This window comes from Lepus europaeus, chromosome 9 (genome assembly GCF_033115175.1).
Source record: "Lepus europaeus isolate LE1 chromosome 9, mLepTim1.pri, whole genome shotgun sequence".
Lineage (NCBI taxonomy): Eukaryota > Metazoa > Chordata > Mammalia > Lagomorpha > Leporidae > Lepus > Lepus europaeus.
The window spans coordinates 117,326,299-117,348,344 of NC_084835.1; the positions used below are offsets into that span (position 1 = coordinate 117,326,299).

Here is a 22,046-nt window from a genome sequence, read left to right on the forward strand (position 1 = left end):
CTGCTATGTCCTGGGAAAGCAGTAGAAGATGGCCCAAGTCCTTGGGCCCCTGTACCAGTATGGGAAACCAGGAAGAAGCTCCTGGCTCCTGGCTTCAGATCGGCAAAGCTTCAGCTGTTGCAGCCAACTGAGGAGTGAGCCAGCGGATGGAAGACCTCTCTCTCTGTCTCTCCTTCTCTCTCTGTGTAACTCTACTTTCAAATAAATAAATTAAATTAAAAAAAAAAAAAAAGCTATACAGGAGCTGGTGCTGTGGCATAGTAGTTAAAGCCACCACCTGCAGCACCAGCATGCCATACATGTGCTGGTTTGAGTCCTCGATGCTTGACTTCCAATCCAGCTCCCTGCTAATGCACCTGTGAAAACAGCAGAAAATGACCCAAGTTCTAGGGCCCCTCTCCTGGCTTCCCATGGGCCCAGCTCCTACCACTGTAGCCATCTTGGGAGTGAACAAGCAGACAGAAGATCTCTCCCTCTCTCTGTAACTCTGCCTTTCAAATAAATAAAATTTAAAAAGTCACACAGTGAGGCCGGCGCCATGGCTTAACAGGCTAATCCTCCACCTGGCGGCGCCAGCACACCGGGTTCTCGTCCCGGTTGGGGCGCCGCATTCTATCCTGGTTGCCCCTCTTCCAGGCCAGCTCTCTGCTATGGCCCGGGAAGGCAGTGGAGGATGGCCCAAGTCCTTGGGCCCTGCACCCGCATGGGAGACCAGGAGAAGCACCTGGCTCCTGGCTTCGGATCAGCGAGATGCGCCGGCCGCAGCGGCCACTGGAGGGTGAACCAACGGCAAAAAGGAAGACCTTTCTCTCTCACTATCTACTCTGCCTGTCAAAATAAATAAATAAATAAATAAAAATTAAAAAAAAAAAAAAAAAAAGTGAGGAAACCTGTGCCAAAGAAAACCCTGACTGGAAATGAATACCATCTGAACAGCGTTCCATGGCATAAATGTTTAATTAATAATAAAAACCTTATTGAATTCTTATAAATTTTTATCCTAAAAGGTAACAGACTTCAAAGGACCTAATAAGGGTGGACATCCACACAGTGCTTAAGATACCAAGTGGGACACCCACATCCAGTGTGAGATTGCTGACGTTCAAGCCCTAACTGTGTCTCAATTCCAGCTTTCTGTAGATGTGCACTGTACACTAAGAGGCAGCAAATAATGGCTCAAGTACTTTGGTCCCTGCTACCCAGGTAGGAAACCTAGACTGAGTTCCCAGATCCTGGCTTTGACTTGGCCCAACCCCTGCCATTGCAGGCATCTGGAAAGTGAACTAGCAGGTGCAAGATGTGTGTGTGTGTGTCTGTCTGTCTGTCTGTCTTTCTGTCTGCTTTTCAATTACATAAATTTAAAAAGAATGATATAGGCCCTAATATAGGAAAGAAAAGTCTTAGAAAAATTTTAAACAAACACAAGTGTGTACGAACTACAATGTCAAAAGACAACTAACCTGTTCTCAAGAGAGGAAGTGCTGATTCCAGAATGGAGATGCAGAACTGGGGAAGACTAAGCTGCTGGAATCGTAACTCCAACGTGTCCTCAGTTTCCAGCTCTGGCAGATCTATGTGTCCCGCATCCAGAGCTGAATGGACAGATATCCTGGAGTTTATGTGAGCATGACTACTACCGCCACTGCAAATTTTAAAAATGATAAAACCTTGAACATGGAAACAACCCTCAAACAGATTTATCCTCTATCTGCTACTTGGCATATTAAAAGCCTCATACTGATCACAACCACACTTTCATGCAACAATTCTTGTCAGATTTGTAAAAATCCTGATTTTATGAGATTGAATGCCATAGAGATGACTCAATTGTATTTGTTTACTTTTAAGATTTATTTATCTATTGGAAAGGCAGAGTTATAGAGAGGCAGAGGCAGACAGAGAGAGAAGTCTTCCATCTGCTGATTCACTCCCCAAATGGCCACAATGGCCAGAGCTGGGCCAATCAGAAGCCAGGAGCCTGGAGCTTCTTCCGGGTCTCCCAAGTGGATGCAGGAGTCCAAGGACTTGGGTCATCTTCCTCTACTTTCCCAGGCACATTAGCAGGGAGCTAGATCAAAAGCGGAGAAGCCAGGACTCAAACCGGCACTCATATGGGATGCCAGCACTGCAGGTGAAAGCTTTTACCAGCTACACCACAGTGCCAGCCCCTCAAATGCATTTAAATTTTGTTTTTCAAACTGCTTTTCCCAAAATGTGTCAATGTTCCTTTAGTAGCAGTTAGCATTAGTGATGATAACCTATTTCTAAATGAAAACAAGCAGATTTATAATAATTTATAATCAACATGTATATAGTTTGTTGGATTTTCTGTGATTTTTCACCAAACATTCTAGGGAGGCCACATGGATTACTTTATTCAGTACACTTGACATCACACAATTACTTTGAAAATGCTTCTAAAATATGGAATATCTCATCTTCCTTGGCTTCTTCATTAAGAAATTTTTACCTTGGGTGTAAAGTGGTGGGTTAAGGATGAAATTGGCAGGACCAGCATTGTGGCATAGCGGGTAAAGCTGCTGTCTGCAATGATGCTGGCCTCCCATATGGGTGCTAGTTCATGTCCTGGGTGCTCTGTTTCTGATCCAGCTCCCTGCTAATGTGCCTTGGAAAGCAACAGAGGATGGCTCAAGTGCTTGGGTCTCTGCACCCAGGAGGGAGACCTGGAAGAAGCCCCTGGCACCTGGTTTCAGTCTGGCACCTCCTTGGCCATTGCAGCCATTTGCAGCATGAACCAAGATCTCTCTCTACTCTGCCCTTCAAATAAATAAAATAAATCATTAAAAAAATTAGCATAAAGGGTTTAACTTCACATTTATAAACTCAAAAATGTTTATGCTTTAATTTGCATCTTTTTTATTTATATTTTTACTAATATAAAGAGAACAGATTTCAAATAGTTCATAGATACAGTTTTGAGAATATAATGATAAACCTCCTCTCCCACCTTCCCTCTTCCCTCCTTTCTTAATTTTTGCAGTAACATTTTTAATTTACTCTATAGTCAAAGGCTTAATGCACCATTAAATAAAGAGGAAAACAAGAAAAAAGTGGAAAGACCATTGTTCAGCAGGAACACAGACAAGGGCTATAAATAATAATAATCAATCCCCAAGATGTCAATTTCACTCATATTCATTAAATTTTTTATACTCTATATATTGGCTACCACAAATCAGAGAAAACATGTGATATTTGTCTTTTGGGGTCCGGCTTATTTCACTAAGCATAATGATCTCCAACAGAAACTCAAAATTTTTACTTTTGATGTAATCCACAAATGATTGAATACAAAGCTATACTAATGCTATTGAATATTTAAAATTCCTCAAATCTTATACCCATCCTGTCATTTCTTCAAATTCAAGATACCAAGAATCCCAAGGAGGCAAATGATCCCAGCTTCTCTCAAACTCTGAAAGTGGTCCACTCAAGAGTGAAAACTTAGAGCCCGGCATTGTGGTACAATGGGTAAAGCCATTGCCTGCCAATGCCAGCATCCCATATGGGTGCCGGTTTGTGTCCTAGCTGCTCCGCTCCAGATCCAGCTCCCTGCTAACGTGCCTGAGAAAGCAGTGGAAGATGGCCCAAGTGCTTGGGCCCTTGCACCATGTGGGAGACCCAGAGGAAGCTCCTGGCTCCTGGCTTCAGACCAGAGCAGCTCCAGCCATTGTGGCCATTTGGGGAGTGAACCAGCAGATGGAAGATATCTCTCTCTCTCTGTGTGTAACTCTGCATTTCAAAAAAATAAATCTTAAAAATGAAAACTTACAAACATGCAGCTTACTAATGGGGGAGAAAGGCATTAAAAGGGCCCAAAACTGATCAACTAATGACAATATAACAACAGCACAGGCTCTCCTATTATATTACTCAAAGCCAGCTCCACTCTTTTTTTTTTTTTTTTTATAAATTTTTTTTATTCAGTTGAGAGTCAGAGTTACACAGAGGAGAGAGAGAGGGAGGGAGACAGGGAGAGGTCTTCCATCCGATGGTTTACTCCCCAAATGGCCACAACAGCCAGGAGCTGCACCAATCTGAAGCCAGGAGCCAGGAGCTCCTTCTAGGTCTCCCACATGGGTGCAGGGGTCCAAGGACTTGGGCCATCTTCTACTGCTTTCCCAGGCCATAGCAGAGAAGCCAGCTCCACTCTTAACCAACGGTATTGTTCTTTCTTTCTTTCTTTTTTTTTTTTTTTTTTGACAGGCAGAGTTAGACAATGAGAGAGAGACAGAGAGGAAGATCTTCCTTTCCATTGGTTCACCCCCCGAAATGGCCGCTACAGCCAGCACACTGTGCTGACCCGAAGCCAGGAGCCAGGAGCCAGGTGCTTCCTCCTGGTCTCCCACGAGGGTACAGGCGCCCAAGCACTTGGGCCATCCTCCACTGCCTTCCCGGGCCACAGCAGAGAGCTGGACTGGAAGAGGAACAGCAGAGACAGAATCTGGTGCCCCAACCGGGACTAGAACCCGGGGTGCCGGTGCCACAGGCGGAGGATTGGCCAAGTGAGCCACAGCGCCGGCCCGGTATTGCTCTTAATCTCTCTAAACTTGTGGCTTTTCTGTAAAATGATGATAACAATACCAGGCCTACAATAGAACTGTGATGAGCATCTTTAAAGGAAACAAAGTATACAAAGTGCATAGCATAACACTACCCAGAGCAAGCACAAATCAGCTAGCTTGTAGTACCACAAGAAAATATCAAGCCAAAAGACAACTGTTCATCATACTGAACATTTTTTAGAATGACAGTAAGGGAGAAATTAATATATTTCTAGGATATTTGTAGCCTAGAATAAAGTAACACACAAATATGTCAATCCCTTTATGAAATAAGAAAATTTGTATTTACATAATAAGATAACATAAATTATACATACATCTTGAAGAAGCCTTTGTTTCATAAAAATATTCTCCAATTTTTCATCTTAGTAGTAGATACATATGGGTCTAATCATGATTAGACTTATAAAAATGTGTTTAAATGCCATAAAGCCGGGGCCAGCACTGTGGCATAGCAGGTAAAGCTACTGCCTGTGGTGCCAGTATCCCATATGGGCACCAGTTCAAGTCTCGGCTGCTCCACTTCCAATCTGGCTCTCTGCTATGGCCTGGGAAAGCAGCAGAAGATGGCTCAAGTCCTTGGGCCCCTGGCACCTATGTGGGAAGACCTGGAGGAAGCTTCTGGCTCCTGGATTTGGATTGGCGCAGCTCCGGCTGTTGCAGCCAACTGGGGAATGAACCAGAGGATCAAAGACCCCTCTCTCTCTCTCTCTCTCTGCCTCTCCTTCTCTTTCTGTGTAACTCTGACATTCAAATAAATAAATAAATCTTTAAAAAAATATACCATAAAACCTTATATGTCTCTTAAAGCTATGATTTAAACCAGATCATATTCCGTTCAGCTGGTAAAAACTCAGTGGTCACAATCATCATTCCTAGGAAGGAAGAGTAAATACAGTTCATTGTATACAGCATGGAATCAGAGTATAATTTTGTGAACATTTTGTGTTGGCAGACAAACACACATATGTACACATACACACAGAGTACATATATGTGTGTATATTGAATACTGAGTTACAATGTAATACTTACTTGTACTTACTATGGGTCATAGTCCAAAAAAGTTCAAAAGCCTTGGTTTAACACAAGGCCTATATCCCTATGGTAATATTTCAAAAAAGAAGGCAGAGAAAAATAATTATCTCCTTCCGAAATCATAAAACACACAAGTTAACTAAGCGCTTCTAATTCCCTGCAGACACTGTCACTAGTCACCTGGAAGACACTGCATCCCAATCCTGGCCATCTCCTCTGGGTCGCTGGCCTGTACGCCCAACCACAGAGGGCCGAGGGCTGCTGCTCCCTGGGGAAGGATTTTGGGAATGATGAGTACCTCGTGCTTCATGGCCATAAGACAAAGAAGAATTCTGGGAAACTGTGTCTGGGAAAAAGAGAATTAACATTATCAGTTAGTAGAAACAGATTTGTGATTACATAGTAATTGTATATATGTGTCATTCTTCCAAAAAATTATGAAAGTAAAATGCAGAACTGTTTCCACAGAAATAAAAATAAAAGTAAAGATCAATCTTTCCTACAAGTATTCATTTAGCACATTTAGGTTTTATCTCTAACTGATCTAATTATGAGGAACCTCCTGGCCATGGTATTCACTTAGAACATTACAGACTACCAAAGCAGAACAATACCAGTTTATGTACTTCCAAGAATCCTGAACCCTTACCTCAAGCCAAATGCAAAATCTGACTCAAAAATGCATCAACAACCTAAATATAACAGCTAAACTCATGGGGCTGGCACGGTGGTGTACAGGTAAAGCCACCATCTGCAGTGCTGGCATCCCATATGGGTACCGGTTCAAGTCCCAGCTACTCCACTTCTAATCTAGCTCTCTGCTATGGCCTGAGAAAGCAGCAGAAGATGGCCCAAGTGCTTGGACCTCTGCACCTGCATAGGAGACACAGAAGAAGCTCCTGGTTCCTGGCTTCAGATTGGTTCAACTCTGGCCACTGCAGCCATTTAGGGAGTGAACCAGCGAATGGAAGACCTCTCTCTGGCTCTACTTCTCTCTGTAACTCTCTCAAACAAACAAAACAAATCTTTTTAAAAAAAGAAAAAGACAAACTTTATATAAGCTCACTCATATGTGGCACCTAAAATCAACTAATTCAGATTCCGAAAGTAGACTAGAGGTCATAAAAAGCTTTAGAAAACAGGAAATGGGGAGTTATTGCTTAATATTATAGAGTTTCTGTTTAAGGGAATGAAAAGGTTGCGGAACAATGATAGTTGAACAACAGTGTGAATGTTTAATTAATGCCACCAAATGACACACTTAAATATGGTTACAATGACATATTTTATGTTATATATATTTTACCACAATAAAAAAAAAAAGTAAATGCATTTGCAGAGAAAAAAAAGGAAAAAAATCTCACTTACTGCAAAGAAAACACGAAGTGCTCTGGCCTGATTATCACTCTGATCTCACTGCACTATTCCCCACCTCACTATACACTCTTTGCAGGGGCCTTCTTGCTGCTGCTCAAGCCCATCCCTCTCACTGTTGCCTTGAAGCCTCTGACCTCCCCTGGAATATTCTTCTAATAGCTCTTTGAGTGGTTGATTCCTCATCCCCTTCATGTTGCCTCCTCTGAGAGGCTTTCTTGGTCCTCCTATAAGCTACATCTTCCTAGTCATGTTCTGTCATGTCACCGTTTCAATTTCCTTCAACACTGCTCCTTATCTGAAGATAACCTGATTATGTGTGTACTACCTGCCCCAGTCATCTAAAATACAACTCACAGGGATGGGACTTCATCAGATAACTTTCTCTGTTATGCCATCTAAAGGGTAGAATACCAGCTGGTAAATAGGTGATAAACATCTGTTTAATACAGGAATAAATCTTCATAGATAGAACTCTTTTCCTGCTGAAGTTTGGGGTACCCGAAGCTCTCTATTATCAGTCATTTGCAAAATGCCATACCTCAAGAATGTTACTGAGGAAACACCACTCCCTGTGAAATCTATAATAAAGCCAATGGGGGCTGGCGCCGTGGCTTAACAGGCTAATCCTCCACCTTGCGGCGCCGGCACACCGGGTTCTAGTCCTGGTTGGGGCGCCGGATTCTATCCCAGTTGCCCCTCTTCCAGGCCAGCTCTCTGCTATAGCCCGGGAAGGCAGTGGAGGATGGCCCAAGTCCTTGGGCCCTGCACCCGCATGGGAGACCAGGAGAAGCACCTGGCTCCTGGCTTCGGATCAGCGAGATGTGCCAGCCGCAGTGGCCATTGGAGGGTGAACCAACGGCAAAAAGGAAGACCTTTCTCTCTGTCTCTCTATCCACTCTGCCTGTCAAAAAAAAAAAAAAGCCAATGGGGCCAGCACTGTGGCATGGCAGGTAAAGCTGCCGCCTGCAGAGTCGGCATCCCATATGGGCACCAGTTCAAGTCCCGGTTGCTGCACTTCTGATCCAGCTCTCTGCTCTAGCCTGGGAAAGCAGTAAAAGATGGTCCAAGTCTTGGGCCCCTGCACCCACATTGGAGACCCAGAAGAAGCTCTAGGCTCCTGGTTTCAGATCAGCCCAGCTCTGGCCATTGTGACCATTTGGGGAATGAACCAGAAGATGGAAGACCTTTCTCTTTCTCTCTCTGCTTCTGTCTCTCTTTGTAACTCTTTCAAATAAATAAATAAATCTTTTAAAAAAATAAATAAGTCACTGTGTAATACATATATTCAAGTAGTGTAGCATCAGTAGAAACCCCAACAAAACAGGGGTTATCTGTGAAACACAATGACAGATGACTATAATTTAATACTGGACATTCACTACATATTATGTAAGTTCACAGAAAGCAGAGTTTGGAGATATTGTTTTGTCAAGGCTAGGCTGGTATTCCATCGGCCATTAGGTGGTGCTTTTTCTCTGAAAAGTCTTGACATTGCTATCATGCAATACTGACTACATCACAAGCTGCATGAAAACAGTTTTCATAAAATACAAATCAATTATTTTTCAAACCAAACAATGTAGTGACTCAATCTATAACTTGCTAACACCCCCTGAGGTCCTACATGAATAGCCATATTCAGAATCCTAGTCTCTAAGTCCCAACAACACTGTTTACAGAGAATCTGAATGTGTGGGAGAAAAAAGAAAAACACTTTCTAAACAACCCTTTCCAAAAATAAATGCATTTTTTAAAACATTAAAGAAGCACGAAATCATGGTGGTTCTGTCATTCAAAGTTTGTATCCAAAGATGATAATCTAATTACATTTAGGAGTGGGGAATTAAAGCCGTGAACAAGTACACATGGTAACCCCTAACAGTAAGGATAACGGGGAGTTCTCACATGAATTTGCAAATAACACCAGTGGCTAATGAATAAAAAATATCAGCACCTTGTTTACTACAGAAAAAACCTGGATCTCGGTGAAAGTTCAGTCTGTTTCTTAAATACACACACAGCTGCTGCAAACAGGACACTGACTGTAATGCCAGACGATGCTTTCCATCTCCTCCAAAGGCCAGTTTCAACAGAGACAAAAGGCTCTGAAATAAAGAGCAGGGAAAATAACCAAAGGGACAAAAGTCTCAAGTTCAAAGAAGAATGTGGAGAATAAGGGTAAGTGAATAGTCAAAGGCTATAAAATAAGGTGCCAGGTATTTATAAAACAAAAGAAACAGAAATGGGCAACAATGACTTAGCATGATGGAAAAAGATTAATGAAAATGAGACAACACAATTTAAATACAATGGGCAGTTTCTTACTTCTAAAATCTGTTAGTTGAGGACCCACTTTGAAAGAGGGCAGGAATTATGTCCCATTCTGGACGATATATTTCACAGGCCTTTTTTTAAAAAGCAACCGCTGGGGGCTGGTGCTGTAGCATAGTGGGTAAAGGTGCTGCCTGCAGTGCCAGCATCCCATCTGGGCACCAATTCAGGTCCCAGCTACTCCACATACGATACAGCTCCCGGCTAATGTGCCTGGGAAAGCAGCAAAAGATGGTCCAAGTGCTTGGGCTCCTGTACCTACATGGGAGACCCAGAAGAAGCTTCTGGCTCCTGGCTTCATCCTGCCCCAGCACTGGCCACTGCAGCCACTTACGGAGTGAACCAGAAGTTGAAAGACCTCGCCCTCTCTCTGTAACTCTGATTTTCAAGTAAATAAAACAACACACACACACACACAGCTGATCCTTTTCATCTCAAACTTCTAAATTGTTTTACAACATTTTAGTAATTAACAGTTTTCTCTCTGCTATCAGAGTTACAGAGAGAATGAGAGGCAGAGAGAGAGACTTCCATCTGCTGCTTCACTCCCCAGATGGCCGCAATGGCCGGAGCTGCACCGATCTGAAGCCAGGAGCCAGGAACTTCTTTAGGGTCCCCAACGTGGGTGCAGGGGCCCAAGGACTTGGGCCATCTTCCACTGCTTTCCCAGGCCATAGCATAGAGCTGGATCAGAAGTGGAGCAGCTGGGACTTGAACCAGTGCCCATATGGGATGCCAGCACTGTAGGTGGTGGCTTTACCTGCTACACCACAGTTCCAGCCCCTCTGCTATCATTTGTCAGCTGCAATACTATGTATTAATATTTGCTGTTCGGGGCCAGCACTGAGGCGTAGTGGGCTAAGCCTCCGCCTGCAGCATCAGGATCCCATATGGGTACAAGTTCAAGTCCAGGCTGCCTTCTTCGGATTCAGCTCTCTGCTATGGCATAGGAAAGTAGCAGAAAATGGCCCAAGTCCTTGGGCTTCTGCACCCACAGGGGAGACCTGGAAGAAGCTCCTGGCTCCTTGCTTCAGATCAGCCCAGCTCTGGCCATTGTGGCTATTTGGGCAGTGACACAGTGGATGGAAGACTTTTCTCCCTGTCCCCCTCTGTAACTCTACCTCTCAAATAAGTAAACAAAAATCTTTATATGTATTTGTGTGTATATATATATTTGCTGTTCACTGGAGTCCACCCCAGCCCTGTGAGCAAGGAGCAAAAATGCTGAGGCCCTACTAGTTACAGAGGAGACGTCACAATCCCCAAACCCCCATCCCTCTTACCCTATTGCCTAAACAATAAACAAGAGAAAATAATCCACCACTATTGCTCACTGCTATAGTAACCCTATATCACTAGCATCTAACACTATGCCTTAAACATACTGGATATTCAAAAACCAATGAAACTCTTGCTGTTAATAAAAGTTACTTCCTAACCTCAACATTCAGAGTCTATTCTCCCCTTTAGGTTATGCATAAATGGTAACTTACGGTGGTCAACCTAAATCTAATGAGAATACCACCTGTTGGAACAATCATAACCATAGAAGTCAAAGAATAGGTAGTTGAAATAATCAAATATTTCATTTTTACAAAGTATATTACTATAAACTTCATTCTCAAGGACTCCTACAGTGAAAAATCTGTATTACTGCAAAAAATTGTTTTAAAATATGAAATTACTATGGAAGGTACTTACCTGAACAATTTTTGGCCTTTGAAGGAAAATCTCAGCAGGAAAATCTTGCATGATAACATCCTTCAATAATTCACAAGTGTTCCATATTAAAGTGTGGTTACTACTTCTCAAAGAGCTGCAAAATAAATATTCATTTTTGAGAGTTCACCTAGACCAGATTCTAAGCAATATACAGGCATAACGACTACTAACAATAATTGAGCTCTTGGCTGAAATATCACATCTCCTGAAAAGACTTCCTAGGTCTTTTCCCTAACCAAAAACAACTAAGGAGGTGTCCCTTCCATATGCTTCTATTTCCAGATATTATAAATGTTTGTTGAGCTTGTATCCCCCACTAGACTCTGCTCAGAAGCAGGACTTACATGCTTAGAGACGATATGCCTAGAAACTATATTAACGCTACAAATGAGATCAATGAGTTTAAAGGTTATAGGGTTCAATGACTTCTGCTAAATATATAAAACAGAAAAAATTAGTAGTAAGTCTAGTAGTAAATCACAGGAAATAGATTCCGTACTAATTTGTCCTACTCTGAGGTGAATCAGGTTAGCACTCCCCTACTAACCCATGCATGAGACAACCCTCAACTTCTGGTAAGCTAGGTATCTAGCAGCTGTTCAGTCTCACCCAAAGAAATCAAACCCCTCTCTCATCCCAGTTCCAGTCTACCATCTCCCACCCAGAGGTGTGCACTAGAAACTATTGCTGTCTCTTTCTGGGGATGGACTCAGATCTGGCAGCGCAAACAACCCCTTACTGTTTCCCCGTGTGCACGCCACTTCTTGAATATTCTGTTTCAAGACAATTTACTAATAATGCCTTAGAAGCACCATCATCAAAATCCTTTAATAGGGTTGGCGCTGTGGCTTAGCAGGTAAAACCGCCACATGCAGTGCCGGCATCCCACACGGGCACCAGCTCGAGTCCCAGCTGCTCCACCTCCAATACAGCTCTTTGCTATAGCCTGGGAAAGCAGTAGAAGATGGCTCAAGTTCTTGGGCTCCTGCACACACAAGGGAAACCTGGAAGCTCCTGGCTGCAGATCAGCCCAGCTCCAACCGTTGCAGCCATTAAGGGAGCGAGCTAGCAGATGGAAGACCTCTCTCTCTCTCTCTCTGTAACTCTGCCTTTCAAATAAATAATTAAATAGTTTTTAAAAATTTCTTTTTTTTTATTAAACTTTTATTTAATGAATATAAATTTCCAAAGTACAGCTTATGGGTTACAATGGCTTCCCCCTCCCAAAACTTCCCTCCCACCCACAACCCTCCCCTTTCCCGCTCCCTCTCCCCTTCCAATCACATCATGATTCATTTTCAATTCTCTTTATATACAGAAGATCAGTTTAGTATATATTAGGTAACGATTTCAACAGTTTTCCCCCATATAGCAACACAAAGTAAAAAAAAATACTGTTGGAGTACTAGTTATAGCATTAAATAAGAGTGTACAGCACATTAAAGACAGACTTGTATCTAGCCCTAACTGTAGCAAGTTAGTCTTGATTTTCCAGATTTATATCCAAAATAGGCTAACAGCTCATATATCGCAGCATTCATTGAAACTGCACAAAGTGAATTTGGATATTAAAACACTCAAATTTCTATGTATCAGCTATCTATTTTTGAAGGTAACAACCAACTAATATTCTTAAAACTATATCAATAGTCCCAAATATTCTCAATAGGGCATAATTTTTCTCCTAATAGAGCCTACGTTTTAAAATATATATTTTACTAAAAAGAAAATGGCATTTGTGTTTAACTTTTCCATTTTTATTAATCAAGGGCATAAGCAATTAGAGATTCTGGTCCATAACAAATACTTCACATCACCAAGATCTTCACAAGTTCCAATTACCAAAAATAAATAAATAGAGGGGCCAGTGCTGTGGTGTAGCTGGTTAAAGCCTGGCCTGAAGCACTGGTTCTAGTCCCGTCTGCTCCTCTTCTGATCCAGCTCTTTGCTACAGCCTGGGATAGCAGAAGATGGCCCATGCACTTGGGCCCCTGCACCTGCCTGGGAGACCCAGAAGAAGCTCCTGGTTTCTGGCTTCGGATCGGCGCAGCTCCGGGCCACTGCAGCCATCTGGGGAATGACCCAGCGGATGGAAGACCTCTCTGTCTCCTCTACCTCTCTCTGTAACTCTGTCTTTCAAAATAATAAAATAAATCTTTCAAAAAAAAAAAAAAAGAGACAATAGAAATCATCTGGCTTTTTTGAAATATTAGAAATCATTCATGGGGCCAGCGCCGTGGCACACTAGGTTAATCCTCCACCTGCGGCGCCAGCATCCCATATGGGTGCCAGTTCTAGTCCCAGTTGCTCCTCTTCCAGTCCAGCTCTCTGCTATGGCCCGGGAAGGCAGTGGAGGATGGCCCAGGTGCTTGAGCCCCTGCACCCGCATGGGAGACCAGGAAGAAACTCCTGGCTCCTGGCTTCAGATAGGCGCAGTTCCAGCCATTGTGGCCATTTGAGGGGTGAACCAACGGAAGGAAGACCTTTCTGTCTCTCCCCGTCACTGTAACTCTACCTGTCAAATAAATTAAAAAAAAAAAAAAATACTTAAAAAAAAAAAAGAAATCATTCATATATGGCCACTTCTACCTTTCACAGCCACTCAATCTTTTCCTGGTGAAAATGGATAATAATAACTATCAGACTTAATGGCTATAAATGAACAAAAATAAAATACATCAGAGACTGTACCTTTCATTAGAGGAGAGAACATGTCTATCTGTTGTGGTCAGGGGTAGCCAAGGAAAAGTAGAAAACTTCAAACACTTCACATTCTGATTTACTGTTAATGGAATAACAAAACTTAAGGTGTCAAAGAATAAAATGATGACAGATTGACATTAAAAGTGAAGTTTCACCTTTAAAGCAAGACCCAAAATAAAGGGTGTATCTTACAGTAACCTAAAATATTCTAAAGAGGTCAGCTACAAATTTGTTCTATTAATGGATAATAGGCTCTTTCTTGTCATAATTTAAACATGACATATAATATTAAAAGAAGCGTTAGTAGAAAAGCATTAACCACAAACCAATACTGAATGACATTTAAAGTTTCAATTTTACCCTTTGGCTGACGAGATCATCAACCTTAAACATAAAAGGAAACAGCATTTGGAGAAAGCCTTTACTTCTAGAAATTAAAAATGATATAAATATAACCACATACTATATCTAGCCATGTTCAAATACTGTATACAACTGCTATAATCCAAAAGTTGTACTTATGAAATTTATATTTATTAAATAAAAGCTTTCTATAAAAAAATATGATAACCAGCAGGAATTTGCAAGAACATTCTGAAGGGATATACTGATATTGTTGCTAATAAATGTTCATGATACTGTTGCTAAATAAGAAAAAATACCATATAAAAAAAATACTGTGTACATATTAGATGTTTAAACCTCTATAAAGACGACTTGAGGACCATAAGGTTGAAAACCAAATGTAAGTGCTCAAACAAGACTGAAAGAAACCTCAGAAACCAACACAATTTTAAAGTAACTCCATTCAAATTTTTTAACAGATCTTATATTTTACAAGTTACCATGACAACACAGAGAAATGGTATCTATGGGCATATAAGAACTTCCAAATAGCAAATGATCTTCCCACCAAATGCTTTGAAAAAAACATGGAATAATTAAATTCAAATAACAATACCATCAAATTGCCAAACATGGTACAGCTGCTTCTTCAAAAGTGATAAAAAGGAAAAGTAGGCCTTACTTTCTAACAACTATGAGAGGCGAACAGAGGAAGGGACAGACTGCACACGTACAGACGTGTCCAAAACAAACACACCATCAGTTCAGACACACTTGCATACAACTGTTAACCATCCCAATTCACCTTGAAGCTTTCATCAGGCTCACGCAACACCCATCTTACAGGCCATGGAGATTCCCTACTCCCTTCAGATGTCTTCTGTCATCAATTAAACCACTGGGTCACAAACACAAAATCTACCATCTTACCTCAAAAACAAATTTTCCCATCAGTCTAACAAAACTTTTCTAAAATAGAAGGGTTAATTATTTTAACAGCTTAACAAGTTTTGTGTTCTTTCTTATTCTGTTATTCATCCTATGAATTTCCACTAAAGCTTTTTAATAACAGGCCTCCAAATTTGAGTTTATTTGAATACCCGACATCAGCAAATAAATTCTTGGGTATACTTTTCATCTCAATTATGCAGGCAATAAAATGTTGAGTACATACTTAATGGTTACTTAACCATTTCCTAACTGCTTTCCCTGGGACCATGTGGGGTTTTTTGTTTGTTTTTTTTTAGTTAATTTATATTTTAAGGAATAATACTTTCATAACTACATAACTACTAGGAATAGTTATTCTTCCCATCACACCCATCCTCCCAACCTTCCCCCTCCTCCCTCTCCCTTTACCAGTCCCATTCTCCATTACAATTTATTTTCAATTAACTTTGTACACAGAAGACCAACTCTATACTAAGTAAAGGTTTCAACAATTTGCACACACACACACACACACTCTCTCTCTCTCATAATACAACTCATTGAGGACAAACATCCTACATGTGGAGTTAGTGCACAGTGACTCCTGTTGTTAATTTAACAATTAACACTTTTATGGATGACGTCAGTGACCACCCGAGGCTCTCCACATGAGCTGCCTACAGGACCAGGTCTTTAACCTCACTAAGTCTCAGTGACCTCATCAAAAACATGAAGATGATAATAACACTAATCTCACCAGGACTCCAGGAAGATTCATTCACTCCTTCAAAGACTAGGTACTGAGTGCCTAATGCATCCATCACTGGGTATAAAGGCAGTGGCCACAGCCTTTACTGTACATTCAATAAGGGAGATACACAAGAAATAAATAATTTCAGAGCATGTGATGTGTTAGGAACAAATCTAAATAAAGAAACTGGTCGCTGATTAGAACCATCAATCAGGTCTCTTTGGAAGTGGCATGTGGGCCCCAGAGACCAGACATAGCCAGATACACAAAGACCTACAGATAAAATTCCTGGAAGGGCCTCCATAGCAACTGGATGTTGAGAAAACAGCAAAACAAGAAACCACGATGAGCCTGATCTCAGGTTGGAGTCCCTGGACACACGGCACCAGTTACTGAGCTAAAGAAAACATGAGATGACACATGCACAACGCCTGACAAGGAATCTACATTCAATAAGCACTAAGTACCACTGCCATCAAATACAGTTAGAGGGGCCAGTGCTATGCTGTGGTGCAGCGGGCAAAGCTGCCTCCTGCAGTGCCAGCATCCCATATGAGCAGCCAGTTCGAGTCCCAGCTGCTCCGCTTCTGATCCAACTCTCTGCTATGGCCTGGGAAAGCAGTGGAAGATCGACCAAGTCCTTGGGCCCCTGCACCCATGTGGGAGACCCAGAAGAAGCTCCAGGCTCCTGGCTTCAGATCAGCCCAGCTTCAGCTGTTGCAGCCATTTGAGGAGTGAACCAGCAGATAGAAGACCTCTCTCTCTTTGCCTCTGCCTCTCTGTAACTCTGCCTTTCAAATAAATAAATAAATCTTTAAACAAGAATACAGAATAACATGAGCTTTTACCATTGTATATTCTCCATCCTGAACTAATGTGTGGCAACAGAAGAATTTATTTTGGTGCTAAAGCACTGAAGTTTGACCACAATGTCTTCATAGCAACGAGGGAAAGTATATTAATTTTGACTTACCAGGTTAACAGGTCTTACGCCCCTACATATACACACCTATTGGTCGTGAGGGCACTTCCATCTGCTGGAAATTACTGTTGTCTTGGGGAAAATATCCTGTTAGGGTTACAGGCTGTTGTGACATTTCTGAAAAGAACATATATATGTTTACATATTACTTTATTATGGTCTCATCATCTGCTAACAGTGAAACTTACTCTTCCAAAATAGTAATGTTTTAAGTTTCTGAATCATTTTAAAAACAAAATAAACAAAAAAAGTTATTTTTTCTCCAAATAGACTATCTTCTCTAAAGTGGGGGGAAATGTGAATGTTAAACCAATTTCTAATTGAGAGATTGTTTCTCCTCTCTCTTTCTTACTGTTAACCAAACACAATTATGTATCAGAACGAAAGCGTCTGACAGCCAGGAAGCATCTGCAATGAAGTAGTCGAGGGCTGTTCATGCACACTCCTTAGTCCAGCCTTCTCCTACCTTCTGCTCTCCTCAGGTAGTCCCTATCACTTCAATAGTCATTAGTACCTTAAAACAACTTGTCCAAGACAGAAGAGTCAAACATCATCTTTCAAGACATATTTAGCACTTCAGTTACAATAAGAATAAGAATGATAAAAGGCTAAAATCTGATTTTATGATTTTATGCTGGAAGTTATCATGCCAGGAAATCCTAACATTAATAGACACCCAGCAGAACATTTTTGCTAACCTTACCTGTAAGAAATTCAGTGAAAATTCAGTTATTTGTAATAGCTTAGAAACCATAAAAACAGGGGGCCAGAGCTATGGTGTAGCTAGTAAAGCTGCCACCTGCAGTGCCGGCATCCTGTATAGGGTTCAAGTCCCGGCTGTTCCACTTCCAATCCAACTATCTGCTATGGCCTGGGAAAGCAGCAGAAGATGTTCCAAGTCCTTGGGCCCCTGAACCCATGTGGCAGACCTGGAACAAACTCCTGGCTCCTGGCTTTGATGAGCCCAGCTCCAGCCATTGCAGCCATGTAGGGAGTGGACCAGCAGATGGAAGACCTCTCTCTCGCTCTCTACCTCTGCCATCTCTGTAACTCTGCCTTTCAAATAAATAAATAAATCTTTAAAAAGAAATCATAAAAAGAAGTTAGAAATCACACAGGTTTTGGTGCCAGACAAAGCAAAGTTAGAATCCTGGCTCTGCCTCAGATTAGAAAACAAAATAATTTTGATTAAGCTACCTTATATTTCTATTCTCATCTCTAAAATAAGGACAGCCTTAAAATGAATGAAACAATGTGTTTAAATTGATTCTTTCAGTGTCCCCACAAGAAAATTCAACAGCTGGCATAAGTTGTTGCGCTTCTTGTTACTGTTAACAATAGCAGTGACAGCTGAAGCAGCAGCAGTCCTGCAGAAGTATAAAGAAAAATATGGGGGCTGGCGCTGTGGCATAGTGGGTTAGGCCACCGCCTGCAGTGCCAGCATCCCATATGCCAGTTCAAGACCCAGATGCTCTACTTCCCATCCAGCTCTCTGCTATGACCTGGGAAAGCAGTGGAAGATGGCCCCATGTCCTTGGGCCCTTGCACCTGCCTGGGACACCCAGGGGAAGCCCCTGGCTTCTGATTGGCTCAGCTCTGGACGTTGCAGCCAACTGGGGAGTGAACCAGTGGATGGAAGACCTCTCTCTCTCTCTGCCTCTCTTCTCTCTCTGTGTAACTCTTTCAAATAAATAAATAAATCTTTTTTTAAAAAAAAGAAAAATATGATTTAACAGATTAAGCAGTCAAAACAATTCTCACTTAATCATGCATGAGCACTATATTACTTCGAATCAGTTTAAATGCCTTGCATATACAAGCCACTCTACTGCACATTAAAATTAAACAACAGCAAGAACACAGAAGGGGCAGCTAACATGACTGCACTGATACATTCCAGGCCTATGGGCTGTCGCATTTAAGCCTCATAACAATCCCATGAGAATTCCATCTTTTCACAGTATCCTGATTTGGGGATTTGAACCCTGAAGTCTGGAGGGGTTAGGTACCTTACCCAAAGTCACACAACTAGCTGCAGAACTGGGCCTTAAATCCATGTCTCTGATTTTAAATAGTATACCACTGTGTACTACAGCATGTAAAACATTTGTTTCACATCACTTTAACCTGTCTCCACAACAAAAACAAACTGGGGCAGATAACAAAGCACTCAGTGGAACACTGTGATCCGTAACGAATGCTTGGTGAGAAATCTGTTGTTAGTGTTAAAGAAATAACTATCAAACTAGTAACACAAAAAACAAAGTCACTGGCATCTTTTAAGGATGACCACAAACCAATAAATACAAATGTATCCTCTGAATAACAGTGCGGGGGAGAGGGATGTCATAGATAACACAAGAAAAATTAGTTTGGGAAGGGTGGAAGAAATTTTCTTTTTACTCTAATGCCTCTTTCCTTAACATTTACCATGACAACCAAAGTAGTCTACTCTAACAGCCTCCACAAACTGACTCCCAAAGAGTTACCAGTTTCATTGGTTCGGTAAGCGGCAGAACACAGTGCAGGAGCTTCCGCAGGAAGAATAAAAAGTCCATCCAGAATGCCATCGATTTCAGCCTGTAGACTGGGCTCCACGTTGGGACGAAGCGTGGACAGGAACGCCACTGCGCCAAGGTCGACCAGATGCTGGACCGCTGCCGGAAACTGAAACAAGAAGGCAGCCCTGGGCATCGCGGCAGGGACCGAAGTCTGCACACTCGACAACAGCGGTCGAGACTGAAGTTACCGTTGCGTACCGGGCGCTCCTCTCGGGAAAAACAAATCCTAAATTAGTGTGGCCTTAACAGCGTCCGTGAACAGGACCTTCAGGGAGGACTCCGTGACACAAGCGGTGGTCCCAGAAATGCACACCTCGCTCTCTGTCTTTATCGCGTGGGTTACCTTCCCCACCGGCCCTCACGTGGGTTACCTTCCCCACCGGCCCTCGCATGGGTTTCCTTCCCCCACCGGCCCTCGCATGGGTTACCTTCCCCACCGGCCCTCGCATGGGTTTCCTTCCCCACCGGCCCTCGCATGGGTTTCCTTCCCCCACCGGCCCTCGCATGGGTTACCTTCCCCACCGGCCCTCGCATGGGTTTCCTTCCCCACCGGCCCTCGCATGGGTTACCTTCCCCACCGGCCCTCGCCTTTTTCCTCCCCTGCCCCCAGTCAACCTCCCATCACATTTACGGGCTTGGAAGCTTAAGCTGATGCTCTGACATCTGACCCTAGCGAGGAACTCCTGGGACAAGCACAGGACCACAAAGTTGAACAAAACAGCCCAGAAACTAACACCACACCTGCGGGATTAATTAACCACGCCCTGTAACTCCGCTGTTTTTATAATGCGCGCTCTTCGGTGCAGAACACCACGTTAACGCTCAACACGCAGATACCGGAAAATAAACAGTGACACATGCCAACCGGCGAAGAGGCCTCCAGGCATCTACAACAGCGCTGGACCCCGAGGTGGCTCCGAGCTCAGCCCGGCCCGGCGGCAGCCACGCGAGACGCAACGCCACGAGTGAGAGAACGGCCCGACCCCCGCCGGCTCCGGTCACTCGGCCCCGACCACCGGCACCCTCCGCACTTCGAGGCCAGCCCTACCTGCACCAGCCTGCCGAGCAAGCTGAGCACCTCGGCCCGCAGCGGCACGGCGGGGAAGTTGAACCACTCCAGCAGGTGCAGGAAGAGCAGCCGCTCGTGAATGAGGTCCGCGTAGGCGACCAGGCCGTGCTCCAGCTTGCACAGGATGCTCCGCAGCGCGCGCTCCCGGATCTCCGCCAGCGGGTGACCTGACGAGGAAGGAGGCCCCCACCGCGCTCCGTCACCCAGGAGCCATGCCTTCGGGACGCCAATCCGTCACCCAGGAGCCATGCCTTCGGGACGCTAACCACCCAGCTCACTGCGAGCGCCCCAGGGGTCCCCCCGGGACCGCTCTGGCCCAGCGGGGACGACAAAGAGGGAACCCTGACAGGACCCCTCTCGGCCAGCGGCCCCGACAAAACAGCGCCTCGGGCGAGGGGCGTCTCCAGACTGTTACCGAGTTTCCTGATGAGCCCGGTCAACACCATCTCTTCCCCGTCACTCTGCCGCCGCCGGAGAATTAAACTGCCGCGCCTCGGCGTCCGTTAACAATTTATGTCCCTCCCGGAAACTCTGCCGGCGCGACGGTGGTTCCGCGGCTAACCACCCAAACACACACACACACACAAAAGGGGGACATTCAGCGAGGTAGTCCAGGCCTCGCGTCCCCGGAGACGCTGGCTGCATTTTTTAGAAGCACGTCTATGCAGTTCCTAAACTTCGGTCTGTGTAGTAAGAGGCAAGCAGGGGGTTAGCGCTAGCTGCGGCCGCCTGGCACGTCGGGAGTTGTAGTTCGTGCGCAGTCGTGCTCCCTGCACGCAGTTCCGGACTCGCCCCCGCGGCCTCCCGCCTGAGGTTCCGGCGTGCGAGCGCGGGCTGCGGCGCGGGCTTCGTTTCCGCGCCTGCCGGCTCCCGGAAGGTTAACCCTGGACCGCAGGTGGATGCTGTGTCCTGTGGGGTTGTCCCCGGCGACTGAATGACCTGCCCTGTTTACCCGAAGTCAGGTGACGTCCTCGGGTCCCTGAACTCGGGTGTAAACGGACAAGCGAGTCGGGAGAGGGAGAAGGAGAGTGATCGGCACGCGGGAGGACGCCCTGAATGGCGGCATTTTCACGCCACAGGGTTGGCCTTTGTTGTCCAGCGCGCTGGTGGAGTTGAACAAATGGGGGGGGGTGGAGGGGGGGGGTACATGGGGACATGGTAACGTCAGCGACAAAGTTGAATTTGTCAAAGTACTGGCCTTGCCCTGGGGAGAGCATCTCGTCCCCAGAACGTCAAAGCAGACAGCCGCATCCTTAGTTCTGCGTTCACTCTGAATACCCACAACGCGCCCTGTCACCACAGAGGCACAGCTCCAACCAGACCGCCGGGTTCCCATTTCTGTATCTTTTCTCTGTGTTTGCAGCCTGCCGGCGCCCCTGTCCCAGTTCTTTCTGTAGAATATCATACACCTTCGGGAACCCCGGTCACCCCACAGTGCTGCAAGACACTGGAAGCCGTTAGGTTCACCCCACTGTGTTTTAGTGCCCGTTGTCCAACCTCCCCTTCCCTCCCCCAGCCCTTCCCAGCTTCTAGAAACCACTCTTTTCAGTTTGGATTGACTGTATACATAATGATCACTTGGATCGTCCAGAATGAGACCGTGCGGGATTTGTCTTTTTATGTCTGGTGTATTTCACTCCTTTTAAATATT

At 44.0% G+C, this 22,046-nt stretch overlaps 1 protein-coding gene across 5 annotated transcripts in view; it reads right to left on the reverse strand.

Annotated features, from left to right (window-relative positions):
• The window catches only part of RTTN (rotatin), a 231,755-nt gene extending 210,731 nt beyond the window's left edge, over positions 1-21,024 (reverse strand). For 3 of the 5 annotated variants that reach the window (XM_062201792.1, XM_062201791.1, XM_062201790.1), the window contains exons 1-9: positions 20,811-21,023; positions 20,375-20,562; positions 19,255-19,432; positions 16,793-16,882; positions 13,746-13,836; positions 11,034-11,148; positions 8,956-9,106; positions 5,805-5,970; positions 1,461-1,642 (exon numbers count right to left, since the gene is read on the reverse strand). In XM_062201792.1, the coding sequence (XP_062057776.1) occupies positions 1,461-1,642; positions 5,805-5,970; positions 8,956-9,106; positions 11,034-11,148; positions 13,746-13,836; positions 16,793-16,882; positions 19,255-19,432; positions 20,375-20,562; positions 20,811-20,841 (1,192 nt within the window). In that variant the 5' untranslated portion in view covers positions 20,842-21,023. Of the gene's footprint in view, positions 1-1,460; positions 1,643-5,804; positions 5,971-8,955; positions 9,107-11,033; positions 11,149-13,745; positions 13,837-16,792; positions 16,883-19,254; positions 19,433-20,374; positions 20,563-20,810 lie in introns of all 5 variants that reach the window. The other 2 variants (XM_062201794.1, XM_062201793.1) reach the window with 2 other exon arrangements.
• Positions 21,025-22,046: the final 1,022 nt, after the last annotated feature.